We start from the raw sequence: 16,820 nt of genomic DNA, 5'->3' as shown, positions 1-16,820 counted from the left end.
CCAACCCATGACAGCCATACACTGTCTATGTGCTTCTGATCATGAAACTGCCCTGCTAGACCCTTCTGTCTACACACTGGCAGGCCAGCGACTGCTGGGCGTGTGCTGGGCTCTTCCGGAAGTAGAGGCTCTCACTGACCCTGCACCTGTAAGCCTCCATACCCTGCTGTCCATCGTGCCTTGGGTCACGGAAGCAGCTCCGTACAATCGAGAGAAGGCTACTGAGACCTCGTTGCTACTGAGGAGAGCCAAACATGAGCCTTCTGGCATATTCCACCCATAGGAGGGCGTGACCTCTGCTATCCTCAGGCTCTCTGCAGATGCCTGGGTGCTGGGAAAAGTCACCCTTCTCACATTCCTTGGCTAGCTGGGGAGCCCTTCAGATCAATCAGGAGAACAAAGTGGGAGTTTGGACATTTTATAGGTGATATCACCACCATCATACGTGATGGAGCTCATGCATAGTTACGCTTTCCAGCCCTTAGTCAGCGTGTCCCTGATAAAAGACTGCCAGACCAGCTGGTCACCTTAGTGCTGGATGCCCTGGCAAATGGCCCAACAAACGGCCCCATCGGTACTTTTTTTTTTTTTTTTTTAAATACACACTCTTGAACTGCTGCTTAAGACCTGAGCACTTTGATTTAGAACTGTGGGAATCTCTTGCTTCACAGATGAAGAGAAGATTTATCAAGGTAACAGATGTCTCCACACATAGTAAGGCCACTACATAAGGCCTCACTAGAATATTCTCTATCCCCATTGTAGTTCTAGACATTACTGCTGGTGACCAAGACATTCATTTCACTTCTCAGAACACAATGCCTGGCTCCAAAAGAAGCCACTGCACAGAATTTCCATTTACTCTCTAGGCAACAGGGTGAATTGAAAGGGATGATGAGCTCCTCACAGAATTCCTGTTTTAGTTGCAAAGTGCAGATAGAGCTCTTTCCAATTGCCACAGGCATCAGTTATCTAAAAATTTTTTTTTAAATATTGATTTATTTTTGAGAGACAGAGAGCAAGTGGGGGAGGGGAAGAGAGCGAAAGGGAGGGAGAGAGGTAAGGAGACACAGAATCAGAAGCAGGTTCCAGGCTCTGAGCTGTCAGCACAGAGCCTGAGGCGGGGCTCGAACCCATGAGCTGTCAGATCATGACCTGAGCTGAAGTCAGACATTCAACTGACTGAGTCACCCAGGCGACCTGGCACTGGCTATCTAAATTCATGCTCTCTGGGAACATGCCCTCACTATACCAGTGCCATACCACATACCACTCTCTTGATGAGTGTCTTGTGTGCTTTCTAGGGAGGCCCTTCTCTACCCTCTAAGTCCCAATCATCACTAAGATTTAAATTCACGTCAAGGTTCTCATGGAGTCAACTGTGATAGAAAAGACAAAGACTCAATATTAGCACTGCCTTGTTATCTGGTAAAAATCAGGAGGCCCTCAAATGGCCAGGGTGCAAGCCTTCCGCACGCTGCTCCATGGACCAGGCGCCCTAGCTAGACACCAGGCGTGGTTCCTACTCACCCCTGAGCGCTGAGTTTCAGCTCCCGGCCACTGAATCACTCAGATGAGCCTGTCACACCCTCCCTGGGGAACCAGCGAAGCTACCTCCTGTGGTAACTGTCACTCTTACTGCCTTCAGGCCCCGGTGGCTCCCTCTATTCCCGAGGGCAGCCCCATGGGATGTGACCCTGCATGTGTCCCCTTACCCCAGGCTGTGAGTATGACTCCTGTTGACCTCATCTGTCCAGTGTCAGGCAGGTGTGGCCTTCCCCATAACCCCAGGGCAGGATCCCTCCCTCCCCAGGGGGTGAATAAGAGGCACTCCAGAGCCATTCCCCTCTGGTTAACATCACAACAAATTCCTCTGTGCTCATTAGTCTGTCTGACATTTTACTCAACCTCTCAGATTAGCACAGAGTGGGATTATACTTGTCTGGAGAGCTCAGGCTCCTAAAAGTCAAGGCTCTATTGTCTAAGTGGGAGGTGCCAGCAAAAATCAATGGGACCTGATGTGCATGTGAAACGTTATAACACCTTTCAAAAAATGCACTTTGGTAAGGAACCTCCATGCTCAGGGTCGTCTGACACAGGTGTTAAGTTCACAGCTCCCCAGTTACGGGGAAGATAGCACAGGTGTGTTAAAACTGATTGGGGTCCATCGGATTTTAATCTTGAACTACAGAATTCGTTCCTGCATGCTAAACTTGAAAGTTGACAGAAGTACAGTACGTTATGAAAGAAAGGTCTGTGTTGATTTTTAGTTACAAAGGTTTAAATAAAGAATCAGTTATCAGGGTCCAACAGCTAAGACCGAATGAGAGAGTGATTGAGTCATTTCTTTACAGTAACATTCATTCACCTATTAAGTGCCAGGCTGCTGGATTTGTTCACACAAGGGGCTAACGCATTCACTGCCTCCTGCACAATTCCCGCGAGGGAAAAGGACAATCTTTCCCCTTATAGTAGAATCTGAGAAATGTATTCATTTATCTGTAGGTTTTTGAAAATAAATGTTTATTCATTTTTGAGAGAGACAGCATGAGTTGGAGAGGGGCAGAGAAAAGAAAGGAGACCCAGAATCCGAAGCAGGCTCCAGGCTCTGAGCTGTCAGCGGAGATCCCGACTTGGGGTTCAAACTCAAGGAACCATGAGGTCATGACCTGAGCAGAAGCTGATGCTCAACTGACTCAGCCACCCAGGCACCCCTATCTGAGAAATTTAAACTAAAATCATGGGTTGGTTTTTTTTTTTTTTTAACTAAGATTCTGTGTGTTATCTTTCAAAGGGAAAGCATCAGAGATCTTGCCTCGGCTTGGGCTTCTCAGGGTCACCTCCAGCGTTCTGACACCTGAATGAAGTACCTCTGGGGCTTGTTAACAATGCAGATTCCTGGGCTCTACACCAGAACTTCCTTACCCAGAATCTCAGGGGTCCCAGAGAGCCTGACACCCTACAGGCAACCCACAGATTCTGATGCACCTCCGGCAGAGAGCCACGAACACGTGATTTCAGTCACACTGAGCCTCAGAATGGCTAGTGTCGTAAGTGCCAACCCAGCGTCTTTGTAAGACATGGCTGCTCCCCTGGTGGGATGACAACGTGAATTTCAGTAGTTACTTTTGTGAAGCGGTGCACCCCAACATGCCCATGGTCCTATCCCTCTCGCTCCTCTCTGCCCTCCACAACAGGGAAAAACAACGGGCAGGGTGGTCACCTTGGTATTCCAATCACGCCCTGGGGGAGGGGGATTGATTTGGGAATGTACTGTAACAGGAGGTTCCCAACAGAGTTCCAGTGGAGGACGAGTGGGAGCAAATGAATTTATGATTAAGCAGGACCAAGACACGGCATATCATGCAGGCAGGGGGTGCTTAGTTTCCTAGCGGAACAGGAAGCCTATCAGCAAAATGCTGTCCATCTAATGAGGTGAGAAATCATATAAAATGCGGTGTACTGGCTTGCTAGTTTTAAGGCAAACATTTTTTTTTATGTTTATTTTGAGAACACGCGTAGGAGAGAGAAGAGAGAGAATCCAAGCAGGCTGCGCACTGCGAGCGCAGAACCGGACTCGGGGCTCCAGCTCACACACCGTGAGATCATGACCCGGGCCGAAATGAAGAGCTGGACACTTAACCAACTGAGCCCCCCAGGAGCCCCTAGGACAAACATTTTTCCTTCTGATTTATTTTAGCGAATTCCTTCACATTTGTTTATTTTTTCCTAATGTTTTCAAGTGGAACCACTACTTCTGTCTTTAGTTAACAAATTGTTCTAAAAGGTCCCCAAATACCATCGACGCTTGAGTTCAAATTCCTCAAATTCGGTAACAACAGAATTAGCTTGTTTACTTCTCTTTAGCTTAAAATTAACCATAAAATATCTTAAATAAGAGAAAAGAGCAGTAATACACAGAAAAAAATGATAAAAGCTTGGCTTATGATGTATTTATGTGCAATTTCCCCTCGCTGGGAATAGTGACTCAAAAATCAAAATTCTCTTTCCAAACACATTTTCTCTCAAAATGTGAAGAGTCACATTCCCTTCAGAATACTTAAGCCAGCAGTTTCTACAAGATATCAGGAACTCTGTGATATAAAATAAGCCTCACTCACATCATAAGCCATACAATATCAACCTTTTGATGGCTGTATTAATATTCCACTTTATCCATACACACACACACACACACACACACACACCTTCCTTATCCATTCATCTGTCAATGGATACTTGGGTTGCTTCCATATCTTGACTATTGTAAATAACGTTGCAATAAACATAAGAGTGCATAGATATTTTTGAATCTGTATTTTCATTTTCTCTGGGTAAATACTCAGTACTGGAATTACTGGATCATATGGTACCTCAATTTTTAATTTTTTGAGGACACCCCCCACTCTTATGCACTGTGATGTATACCTAAAACTAATGTGTCAACTATACTGAAATGAAAAATTATTTTAATAAAGTAAGTCTCACTCTTATATTAGTCTTGAGTTTAGTGCCTGCAGACTCTCCCAGAAAAGCTCTCATAAAAGAGGCCTGACAGATGAACCCCGAGAGAATGAATCCCCTGAAATCTCTAAAATCAGGGGAGGCAGAAGCTGCACATTTGTTCCTGATAAGAACACAAGTTAAACAACATGTTTCATCTCAAAAACATGCTGATCACTGAAATCACACCAGATTTCCACAGTTGATTTACGGTAAAACCACATTATTCAGAACCACTCTGGTCTGGACTGTGTGAAGAAAGTTTTCCCATGAATACAAGTAGGAATACACTAGACGTATAATAAAGGTTTTATAAAACATACTGAATCTGCCTAAGAAAATAAATTTTAAAGACTTTTTAACCATATGGAAATTGTTCAAGCTAATTACAGATAAATCCTCTGTTAAATAAAGCAGGACCCCCTCAAGTTCACTTAAATGTTGTGAGTCCGACTCTGGACTTCATTAGATTGCATTTAAAATCTATAAATGTCTCTGATTTATATGGATTTTCTTTTGCTAAAAACATTTACAGTGAGAAAAGTACCATATATGTTTAATGATTATATTGGCCCCACCGGTATGTTTAAAAAAATACTAGCAGGGGCACCTGGATGACTCAGCCAGTTAAATGTCTGACTTGGGCTCAGGTCATGATCTCATGGTTCATGGGTTCGAGCCCCACATCAGGCTCTATGCTGACAGCTCAGAGCCTGGAGCCTGCTTCAGATTCTGTGTCTCTGTCTCTTTCTGACCCTCCTCTGTTCGCACTCTAACTTGTTCTCTCTCTCTCTCAAAAATAAATGTTAAAAATTTTTTCTTTAAATACTAGCAGTTTTTAAATCATAGATATTATTGAATATAAACATTGGAATAAGTGTTTAAACTTCTGGACATTAAGTATAAGATGACGTGTTTCTTTGGAGATGAGAAAATACGTGCTTAATAATATTGCTTTTCAGGCACCTGGGCGGCTCAGTTGATTGAGTGTCCAATTCATCTAACTCTTGATTTTGGCCCAGATCATGACCCTAGTTCATGGGATTAAGCCTTGCTGCATTGGGCTCTTTGCTAAGAGCCTGATTATGGTTCTCTCTCACTCTGCCCCTCTCCCCCGCTCGCACCTGCATGTTTGCTCTCTCGGTCTGAAATTAAAATAATAATAATACATAATATTGTTCTCCATGAATAAGAATAGAAGAAAGATCTAGTCACATTTCTTACAACGGTGTTTTTCACAGTCATGTTACTTGTAAACTTATTACCATTTTAATTAAGGTTTTGTTAAACTCAAGTTTTAGGAGAAACCCAATAGTACAGTTACTGTAGTATTAGGTTGCTAAGCAACCAGTCTTTTTTTTTTTTTCTTTTTCCAAAACAGGAAGTCATGTTTAAGGGTGTTAAGAAAGATCTTTAGACAGATGGAACCATGATGCTGCATTCCCAGAGTCACTGCAGCTCAGTGGCTCTCAAACTACTAGTGCCATGGCCTAGAAAAGCATCCTCGACCCTGATTTTTCATACTTCTTTGTGCCAGATTTTCCTCCACCATCTGATGCTCACCTGTGCCAGGCACTTTCTGACTCATTTTTTTAAAAAATGTTTGTTTATTTTTGAGAGAGAGAGAGACATGGAGCATGAGCAGGGAAGGGGCAAAGAGCAACGGAAACACAGAATTCAAAGCAGGCTTCAGGCTCCGAGCTGTCAGCACAGAGCCAGCACGGGGCTTGAACCCAAGGACTGTGAGATAATGACCTGAGCCCAAGGCAGACGCTCAATCGAAGGAGCCCCTCAGCGGCTCCCCATTTCACTGAATTCTCACAAGCACCATGGGAAGGGGATGATAACACTGTCTTCCCTACACTAGACAGGTAACCAAGACCCGGGGATGTAGAGTCACGTGCTGAGGGCACTCAGAGCCCAGCAGGTGGTGGTCTGGCTTCAGTTCTGTTCTCTTGTCAATGTGCCTCCCTGATGGAACAACAAATCCTTGAAACATCTTAGGCAGGCTCTATATATTTATTTTTTGAGAGAGAGAGACAGAGAGAGACAGAGCAAGCACCGGAAAGAGGGGCAAAGGGGAGAGGGAGAGGGGCAGTGGGGAGTCTGACACAGGGCTCGATCCCACAACCCTGGGATCATGACCTGAGTTGAAATCAAGAGTCATTGCTCAACCAACTGAGCCACCAGGTGCCCCAGGCAGGCTCCTGAGGTGAGGTCTGCATCCCAACCACTCAGGTGTGCAATTACACACAAGTGTTGGGCCTGACCCCAGACCTACCACACTGTGACTTCAGAGCAGCAGGGCCCAGAATCTGCATTATAAGCGAGCCTCCCCCACACCCCCAGATGATTCTTCCCGGCACACTGAAGTCTGTGGAGCATCTCCCAAGGCAGCCTCCCATCTGTCCCAGGCTGCCTGACTTGCACCTTCCACCTTCTTGCTGAACTAAAGAGTCGAATCACGATCTGGAGGATTGCGGACACTTAGAAGTCCTTCACCAACAGGGGAAAGGAGCTTGCCAGAAGGCTCCCCTACTAGAGCCAGGATTTGGACTCAATCCTGCCCTTTAGTCTCTTTTCCCTACATCACTGCCTAGGACACGCACAGGGGGCAAAAGGAATGAAACTCTAACAGTGTAATTTCTGGGGGCAAGGAGAAGAGTCTGGCAAATAAGGAATGGACGGGAAAGGAGCCTTGGCAGAGCCCTAGACTCAATCCCAGATGGACCCTGGCAGGGAGGCCCCTCCCAACTCTCCAGTCTGGTGACCCTATGATCACCCCGTCACAAAGACTGCCAGGAAAACCCATGTTCGTGGGTGCTGGGAAGCCCTAGGCCTCCAGGAAGCTGGGGGCCCCCGCCATCTCTGAAGCTGGTCAGATCTGACAGCCCTCCACCTCCCCCACTCTGGGTGGCCTGCAGAGCACGAGGTAAATGTTCCAGTCGGGCAACTGGCATAACAGATACAGCTTTGCAGACCGCCCCATGGGAGAAATCAGAAAAATGGCCCGTCTGTACTGTGCCTAAAACGTTAGCTTATGAATTACAAAAGATAGGTTTCTGGGAGGGGAGGGTTCTGTTCATTTGTTTTCTGCTTTGGGGCCTGCCAAGCATCCTTTGCCCCTCTATCTAGTAAGAGAACCCTCCTTCCTGTTGTTTGGGCAGAACTAACACGACGCTCTCCCCTCCCCAACCTCCAGGCTCACACCTTACCAATGCCCTCCTCCATCCTCCTCATGGCAACAGCTGACTCCCAGATGGCCACGTGACCCAAACTTCCCATATGACGGTCATCCCCAGAATTATGTGGGCGCTAGGGGAAAGCCCTCCCACCTGCTCTGCCATCGTGAGGGGCGCTGTGTAAAGCCAGGGACATTGGTGACCACCTTTCCACCATGAAGGGAAAGTCTACCCAAAACTGGAGCCAACACAGATGAAGACAGCCATGAGAGAGAGAGAGGCTGAGCCTGAGAGCATCGTTTAAATGCTTGGACCCATCAGCACCCAAAGACCCTAAGCCAATATGTCCCTCCTCCCTTTTTAAAAATTAACGTGAGTTAGATTTCGGTCACTTGCAATCCAGAGTCCTGCCTATCTTTATTTTATGCATGTGAAAAACATGACAGGAATTCAATGTATAATTTCTAATGAAATAACTTACAGATTTGAATAAGAAAATCCAGCCCAGAGATCGTCAACAAATCATCAGCTAACTTATCAGTATGTTTCTGTTTTACACTTTTACATAATGAGAAACTACTTTGACTGGTGCTTTGTTCAAGATACTAAATTAATCACAAGTTCAAGTAGTTATATCATAACTGTACATACCTTTAGGGAGTCCCGTATCTTGAATGGGGTATTTGTCTGACTGTGGAAACCAACAAAAGAGAAGAGTTATTTTTAAACACTGTAGTCAACTGTAAGATCAAAGTAAAAAGAAAGCTTTGTTGGGGGGAAGTCATGATTTTAAGCTTGCAAGCTTCTAACTGTGGGTTTATCAACGGACCTGACCCATTGCTTATTTTTATTTAGTTCATAAAAAAGGAAATCCAGGTTGACAAGAAGTTAATGTTGGAACATGAGACAGAATAAGCCTTCTCAATTTCCTTAGCTCTGACCACTAAACCTCACTTCCTCTCTTTTCTGCAGGGCTATTTCCCCTATTTCCTGTAGTTTAAAATTGAGGAACGTTTTCGTGAATTGTGGGGATAGACCCATATCTTGTCATCATTTCTGTGATATTCATTTGGGTCAATAAGTCTGCGTGCCTAGTGGTAATCACTCCTGGAGAGCACTGTCCCTGGTAGACTGGGACGGGATTCTAAAACCAAGTATCCCTGCCGACCTACACAAAGATCCACAAAGATCTACTCATCATGCATGACCATACACAGTTCCTCAATGCCCTGGATGAGGGCAAGTCCACTGGAAGGAATCCAAAATAGCAAAGGCTCTTACAATCACATATGTCTTTGTTCGTACCTCCATGGAGATATCTAACGTTCTGGATACTTTGACTTCCAATTAAAGAACGTAGTCATTCTCTGATGACTTCCGTGAGAAGAGTGAGAATGTGCCCAGTCTAGCTATCCTGCCCCCCTGGCCCCTACTCAGCTCCCACTCTGCATCTGGGTCTTTGGGTCTATGCCCTCCAGCCTTAAAAAACTGCTACACCTTCCAACTTGCCTATAGGTCTCACACATGTCCTCTTCTGACAGAGGAGAAGAAGAAACGAATGTGGAACCAAAGATTTTGGCTTAGATCCCTTTCCTTGCAGTTTCTTTGGAGCTGAACAGTGAAACCTTGAACTCTCTTCCACAGAAGAAATCAACCAATCAATCATGGAGAACTTAAAAAGTCAAGTTTTCTTCCAGATTAAATTCTTCTTGATACTCTGTTCTCCAGAGTATGGGACATACCCCTGTCCTATTATATTTATCAGGCTGTTTTTAAAGTACATAGTTGTATATTTCCTGGAACAAACTCGGAGTGTTTCTGGAGAAGGAACTATGATCTTTGCAACCCCATTTTTTGACTCAGTGTTAACTGAACACCTATCAGAAGTCTGCATGAATGAACAGGCTGGAGCAAATGCAGGTTTCCTGGAGAGACTGATGTTCGAGCGAGGCCTGGAGAACGCCCGAGAGCTCGGGTGACCAAGAGGAAGGAACACAGTAATTAAAGATGGCGGACACAGAGGAGCAAGTCCAGGTGGTCTGGAAGAGTGACAGGTGTGGAAAGCCCATCAGCCTGAAACAGAGACGCACGCTGGAGGGGGAAAGGGCTGGGTACGATATAATGGAGCCAGCTGACATGGAAGAAACTGGAAGTGAGGTGGAATGATTTAATGGGTGCCATTCTAGGTGTGTGGGAAGCTTGGCCCATCCAACTGTGTGGGAAAATGTTCAACACAGTCTTGTAGAAACTCAGACAAGCAAACAATTTCAGCACAGTGCAATCAAAGTAGAGGCTGGGCTGTGGAGAAGGGGACCCCAGGGTGAGGCAAAGAAAGCATGACAGAGCAGGGAAGCTTGAAGTGAGAAGAGGAAGAAGTACAGGAGTTCATTAGGTGAGGAAGCAGGGAGAGTTTCCTCGCTGATGGAGCAAAGTTATGGGTATCATAGGAAGGTGGGGAGGCATAGGGTGTTTCAGGAGCAGCAAATAGCTACCCATGCCTGGCTCACCAGGAGGGATGCTGAGATGGGGTGGGTCATGGGGACCACATCCGCCACTTGGAAAAGTATAGGCTTAATCCCGGGAGCAGCTGCCATGTGATGGGTTGATTGGCATCTCCCCAAAAAAGATCTGTTAAAGTCCTAATGCCCAGTACCTCCAAGTGTGACCTCATTCAGAAATGGGATCACTATAGATACAGGACTAGTCAAGATGAGATCATACTGGAGTAGAGCAGACTCTCAATCTGAGATGAGCACTGTCCTTACAAGAGATGAGACACAGAGACACAGACCCACAGGGGAATTCAGGAATGTGCCAATGCCGGGAGGGAACAGAGGGGGTGCAGCGACAAGCCGAGGGCCACCATGAGTTGCCAACAACCACAGAGACTGACAGAGAGGAGAAAGGATTTTTCCTCCACTGGTTTTGGGGGGAAATGGCCCTGCCAACACTTGGATTTGGCTTCTCACCTCCAGAGCGTGGGGCACGCAGGTCACCCTGCTGCAGCCACCCCAGCAAACTGACCCAGGAAGGCTTGGAAAAATCACTCTGGGCCAGTGTGGAGAAGTGATCAGAGGCAGCTGTGACCCAAGGCAAGAGGGGAGACCAGGAGTCGGGAAGAGAGTAGGAATCCCAGGGCAGCACAGGTCAGGCGTTGGGGAGGGGAGACGAAGGACCAACTGAGTACCACCATGGAGAAGCCGAGGGCTCTCATAAGGGACCAAGCACAGGGTATGACAGGAAAGATCCCCCCGGCCGCTTCACTTCCCATCTTTACAGAACGCAGGGACAGGGGACACTTTCATGTTGATTTCCACTGCGGCTCCAGCTCTATCTCCTGTTCTCACTTAGAAAACTGCAATGCTGACTAAAGACACAAGTCAGGGCTTCGAGACACGGAGGTGCCGTGTGGATCACCGAAGACTTACAGACATTTCACTGAATTACATGGTTTAATTACATTGTTGTGTGCGTTTATGTCATTCAAACTAAATTAGTTCATCAGAATTGTTCATGACTGGGCAGTTCCTCTCCTCCCAATGCTGAGAGAAGAAAAGAAGAGAGAGAGAGAGGGGCGGGCAAGGAGGGAGGAAGAAAGAAAGAAAGAAAAAGAAAGGGAAGAAGGAAGAAAGAAAAAAAGAGGGAAGGAAGCAAGCAAGAAAATGTGTCACATACTAACTAGAGGCATAAATAACACATGAAATGTTGCCAAAGGCACTGATTCGGCCATAAAACAAGAGGCAGTACTGCGCAGGAGAGCAGGGCTCCAGCTGGGGTGGTTTTACACAAATTAGTTAACTTTCATTGCTTCTTCTGCAGCACGGGGGCGTGGAAAAGAGCTGTCCTACTATCTCACAGCTTATTTGGAAAACGAAGAATGATGTATGAAATCCTCAGTAAACCTCCAACAGTAGACAAACTACAGAGTGGTTATGGGAAGGCAGGGCAGGGACCCAAGTTGGGCCACTTAACCTCACCCTCTGTGCCTCAGTCTTTCATCTGTAAGATGGGCAGCGCTTACCTGAAAGGGCCTTTGCAGGGATTAAATGCAGTAACACGTGTGAATCAAACAGTGTAATCCTACCTGGTGAATGGGGAGCCCTCGGTTACTGGAAGGCAGCCCTGTTTCCTTCAGTCTCAAATCACATATTTTGAATTTGGAAGAAGAGGAAGTGAAAAGGGGACAGATAAGTATTGAATAGACAAGTGTACAAGGACAGGATGTAATGTAAGCAGATCACTTCTGGTATGCGCCAAACACGAACAGAACCTAACACCATTTTTAGCCTTGGAGAAACCCAAAGTTTACTACGTCACAGAGAACACAGTGATAAAGAAATTTATCTCAGGAAAACCTTACTCTGGGGTTTCTGATCTTCATGTAAATATTGAGCCATGAAAATGCACAAAAAGGAAAAGGGAATAACAAGAGTTATCGCCATTAATGTAAAGTGTGTGACCTACCACGTTAAAGGGTAAAGTGCTAGGGTCCGTGTCTTCCACTGGCTCCTTTGCCATATGATCTGTGGGGAGAAACACAAAAAAATGGAGAGTATTTAATTTAAGAGCATAAAAGTGTCCTTGGAGAGCTGTCTTCAGAGCAATGCAAAGCACTCTAATCAGGTGTGAGAAACACTTACTTTCAATCATTGCTGAAAACAAAATCAGCAGGAATGGGATCAGACCGCATCAAGAAAGAGATTAAGACAAATAAACTTTATTGTTTTTTTAAAAAAAAAAACACCATATTTTGGGATAGTTTACTTGGAGAAATCTACAACACTCAGTTACAAACAGCCATGAGCCACACAGACGTGGTTCTTAGGACTCTGTGGCACATGGGATTTGATTATAACTTTGACTCCTGGGTCTCTCCATTTCCTACGCTTTGTGATTTATTTTTTTTAAACTTTTTAATGTTTTATTTATTTTTCAGAGAGAGGGAATGCACTGGTGAGGGGCAGAGAGAGAGGAAGACACAGAATCCGAAGCAGGCTCCGAGCTGTCAGCACAGAGCATATGGGTCTCGAACCCATGAACCGTGAGATCATAACCTGAGCTGAAGTCAGCCGCTTAACTGACTGGGTTACCCTGACACCCCTCATTTTTATAATTTTGAAATAACTAAGCATCTGGATGTGGTTTATACAAATTAATAAAGTCAGAAACACCTCCCAGTATCATTATCAAACAAAAAGTGATTTTGATTTCCCAGTGTTTTGCTTATTTACAACTTGTCGCATTTAAAGAATTGAATGAGGAAATACAGAAAAAGAAGTCTCAGTTGAAGCCACGATGACATCTTAAGAATTTGCATAAATTAGAAAAAAGCTCCTTCTCTCCAAGACACTTCATCAGACATCTGCCAGAAAACTATCTTAATAAAGAACCAGATCTGTTTGAATGGGGGAGTGGGAAGGCATCTTCTAGATTTGTGCAGTGCACACCTATGAAACCCTAAGTAGCAGCCTTGGGTCAGCAACATTCAACTTTCATTTTTTCCCCCCAGTGTACACTGTGGACCAGGCACCATACCCAGGTAATGCCTTTGGGGATCCAAATGAGCATCACAAGATGATTTATTGAGATAATAATTTGTGTTTGTTCTCCCTAGATGTTTCCCTTCTAGGATGTGTCTGGGCTCTCCCCACGTGCTTGGCTGGCAGGTGCTGAAGGGCCCAAAGGAGCAGCAGTGTGAAGGGAACAGCTGTTTGTTTTATGACAGCCTAATCACTGGAGAGATTAAACAAGATGGCCCAAAGGGGTGGGGACAAATGGGGAGAGCGTTCTCAAGTGTCATCCCACGGAGCAGAGGACAGACATCTGCTGCCTCGCGAGTGGGGACTGTGCCCTGGTCCCAAATGCTCCAAGGGGACTTCCCAGCACCCCCACAGACACCCGTGGTTTGGGTCTGGCACAGAAATTGAGGGCTGCCGGATGGCAAGGGTCTTAGGCTCAGACCCCGAGGACAGCAATGCCTACAAACACATACCAAGAATGCAAGGCCCCTCTCAAGTTTTCCAAGCTCACCACATCATCCTCGCAGATTCCCGGGTGACCCTGAGGAGGGGGCCAGGTCCCAACTCGGACTAAAAGGTAATTTCCTGGCAGCCCAGGGGAACAGAGACTCAAATATGGATTTAAATCCACGTGAAGAAAACAGGAGCACCTGTGTTGTTAATTCCACCCTGAGTTTTCACAACTGCTGCCGCCCAAGTGATGAGCAATTATAATACAGAGCCCTTGGCATTAAGAAACACAAGTGCAGAATGCTATGGAAACAAGAGGCAGAGTTGCACGCCCAGCATAGGGTGCACGGTGGTGGGGGCAGGAGAGGATCCCACAGGGGAATGGTCAGCTGGGTCTGGAAGGATGAAGTGAAGCTAGCCGGGAGAAAGGAGGGAAAAGCATTCTAGACAAGGGAACAGCATGGCGAAGGCTGAGAGGGGAGAAAGAACACGGCACATTAGTGTACTTCAGAGATGTCTGGCCAGACGCACTGAGTTTGGTTTTTGAATTTTTCCTTTTCATTCTTTTCATTCTGGTTCCTGGCTGGTGAGAGGGTGGTAGAAGTTGTCACTGAGTAAACCTCAAGCTCCTTCCTCCCTCCCCGCCTCTCACAGCCTCAACAATTTCATTTTCACTAAAGTGTACCCAGATGATAATACTTACTTTTTGAGGGCTAGCAAGCAAGAGCGAGAAAGCGAGCACGCACGGGAGGTGCTTATGGCCTCAGCTCTTTCCTCCCTGCAGCCCTAAGGAGGGCAAGGAGGGCCCTAGGTGACGGACACTGTGGTCAGGCTGAGGTTGGGAACCCCCGGGCTGGATGAGCATGTCTCACAGGCTTTGAGGTGAATAGGAAAAGCCAGGCGGACGATGGCACGTGTCTGGAGGCCCAAAGTCTCTTGCTTTGGTCTGAAATCTCTGAGACTAAACTGAATTTCTGATGGGAAGAGCACAAGGAATTCAGGCTTCTCATTTTCGGGTGCACGGCAGCAAAGCGAAAGGATCATCGGGAAAGGTGACATGTTCAGACTCCTTAGTAGAGGCACGTCCGGGTCTGTCATCACCTTCACTGGAGCCTCTGATGTAGATCAGGCAGTGGAGGAAGTTCTTCTATGAGCATCATTGCCAAGTGCGCACACAGACCCAGGCCCACGTGGGGCCCAACGTGCCCTGCCTGACATCGTGCCTTCTCCCACCCGGGGCGTCCTTGTGGTTTGCACTCGACCACCTGTGTTTGCAAGGTCTGGACCGGCGTGCACCGAGGAGGGTATGTGCAGGAGGGCTGATCCCGATTCTCTGACGCTGGTCCAAAAGTAGGAAATGGTCCTAAAGGACTTCTGAGAGCCCTTGGAGCTGCATGTTTACAATATTACAATGTATAAAATCAAATCACTTATTTAGAAGCATTAAAATGTTTATTTTTATAAGCTCCAGAAAACAGCAGTCAGGGCCCCCAGGCAAGGCTCTGACAGCAGCTGGGACATGGGGCACAGGAGGAGCCAAAACAGAAAGGTACCATGTGAGCTCAGGCCGGGGCTGCAGGGGGACCTTCCTTCCCCTCCTCCCAGCTGTAGCCCCGCTCTCTCGGCAGTTTTTTCCTCCCAAAGCCCCCTCCACTCTCCTGGATCGGGGACTCTAGGCAAAGCACAGACCAGCTGAAGTTACCTGGCAACTGACCGAAAAGGATCTCACTAATGGCACCAATATTTAATTTACATGAGCATCTTCTGTAGAGCTCTCAAAAGGCATGAGGAAAGCCTGTGGTGAACTGATGCAGCCTGGCCCTGGAGAAGGACACCTGGCCTGGCTCTCAGAGACATCAGGACACCTGGCCTGGCTCTCAGAGCAAGCTAGGCAGGCTGCACGACCATTTCTTCTTTCTCTGGGCCTCACGCTCCTAATCTGTAACATTCAGGGATGAACACAGAGCCTCCACGTGTCCTTCCAGCTTTCAAGGTCCATGAGCGGTGAGGAGCGGTGGCACCCTCCGCCAACAGAGCATCTTCAGGCTAAAGTCACTATGACGTAGGAAGCCATGGTCCGCAGCTCCTTCCTCTGAAATTCCCATTAGAGCTTCCACTTCCCTGGTGCCCGGCCCGTGCTGCGGGATTTAGCCCCAGGCTCAGTGCGTCCTCACAGGAACCCCGAGAGGGGTGCTGGTGTCTCCCTTTTTACATACCGTGTGCCCAAAATCACAGGGTAATAGAAGGGCCAGAATTTGGATCTGAGACTTTGTGACATCAAGATCTACCCATTTGGGGGAGTCTGGGCAGCTCGGTTAGTTAAGCATCTGACTTCAGCTCAGGTCACTATCTCCTGGTTCATGAGTTTGAGCCCTGCATCTAGCTCTGTGCTGACAGCTCGGAGCCTGGAACTTGCTTCAGAGTCTGCCTCTCCCTCCCTCTCTGCCCCTCCCCCACTCATGCTCTGTCTGCCTCTCTCAAAAATAAACACTGAAAAAAAGTTTGTCTTAATCTGCCTATTTTCCACTACTTTCAGGGTTCTAGAAGTTCATGCTCCCCTGGGGGAAAATCTCGAATTTTCCCTTTTAATAAGGATGTTAGGTCAGGATCTACTCTAACGACCTCATTTTAAGTAGATTACATCCGTAAAGACTCTTATTTCCAAATAAGGCCACATTCTGAAGTAGTGGAGATCAGGATGGCGACAATGTTTTGGGGGGAACTCAGTTCAACCCTCACAGTCTACTCTGGACCCCAAATTCACGTCCCTCCCACGTGCAAAATGCAGGTACCTAGCGTTCCTCCAAAGCACTATGTGTTCTAGTGTAAGAACATGAGTCTGAACCAAACAGACGCCATGACAGGCTTTAAGTTTCCCCTCTAAGCTAGAAAGTCTAAGGTCAGTCTCTCCAGAACCATCAGGCGGTTATACATTACCCTAACCCGGGGCAAAAGGGACCACTTTGCGGTATCCAATCAGGAAAGCCCAGCTACCTCTCCCCACATTCCTAAGGGTGAGACCTGCAGATGGGAACTTTAGATAGGACCCTGTTACCTAGTGTTGAAGTTAACCCCATAGTCACCAAACAAGACCCTGAACTCGCTCTGTAATTGGTTAATTTCAAAGATACCCTAAATGTTGTAATTGGGTCCCGCCAAAAGTAAC

General features: G+C 46.7%; 1 protein-coding gene across 3 annotated transcripts in view; it reads right to left on the bottom strand.

Annotated features, from left to right (window-relative positions):
• The window catches only part of EDARADD (EDAR associated death domain), a 90,208-nt gene that overhangs the window by 44,837 nt on the left and 28,551 nt on the right, over positions 1–16,820 (bottom strand). For all 3 annotated transcript variants that reach the window (XM_029931641.1, XM_029931639.1, XM_029931640.1), the window contains exons 2-3: positions 12,150–12,208; positions 8,337–8,376 (exon numbers count right to left, since the gene is read on the bottom strand). In XM_029931641.1, the coding sequence (XP_029787501.1) occupies positions 8,337–8,376; positions 12,150–12,203 (94 nt within the window). In that variant the 5' untranslated portion in view covers positions 12,204–12,208. The remainder of the gene's footprint in view (positions 1–8,336; positions 8,377–12,149; positions 12,209–16,820) is intronic.

This window comes from Suricata suricatta, chromosome 2 (assembly GCF_006229205.1).
Source record: "Suricata suricatta isolate VVHF042 chromosome 2, meerkat_22Aug2017_6uvM2_HiC, whole genome shotgun sequence".
Lineage (NCBI taxonomy): Eukaryota > Metazoa > Chordata > Mammalia > Carnivora > Herpestidae > Suricata > Suricata suricatta.
Note: the sequence above shows the minus strand (reverse complement) of the source record. Positions and strands in the feature narration are given on the sequence as shown.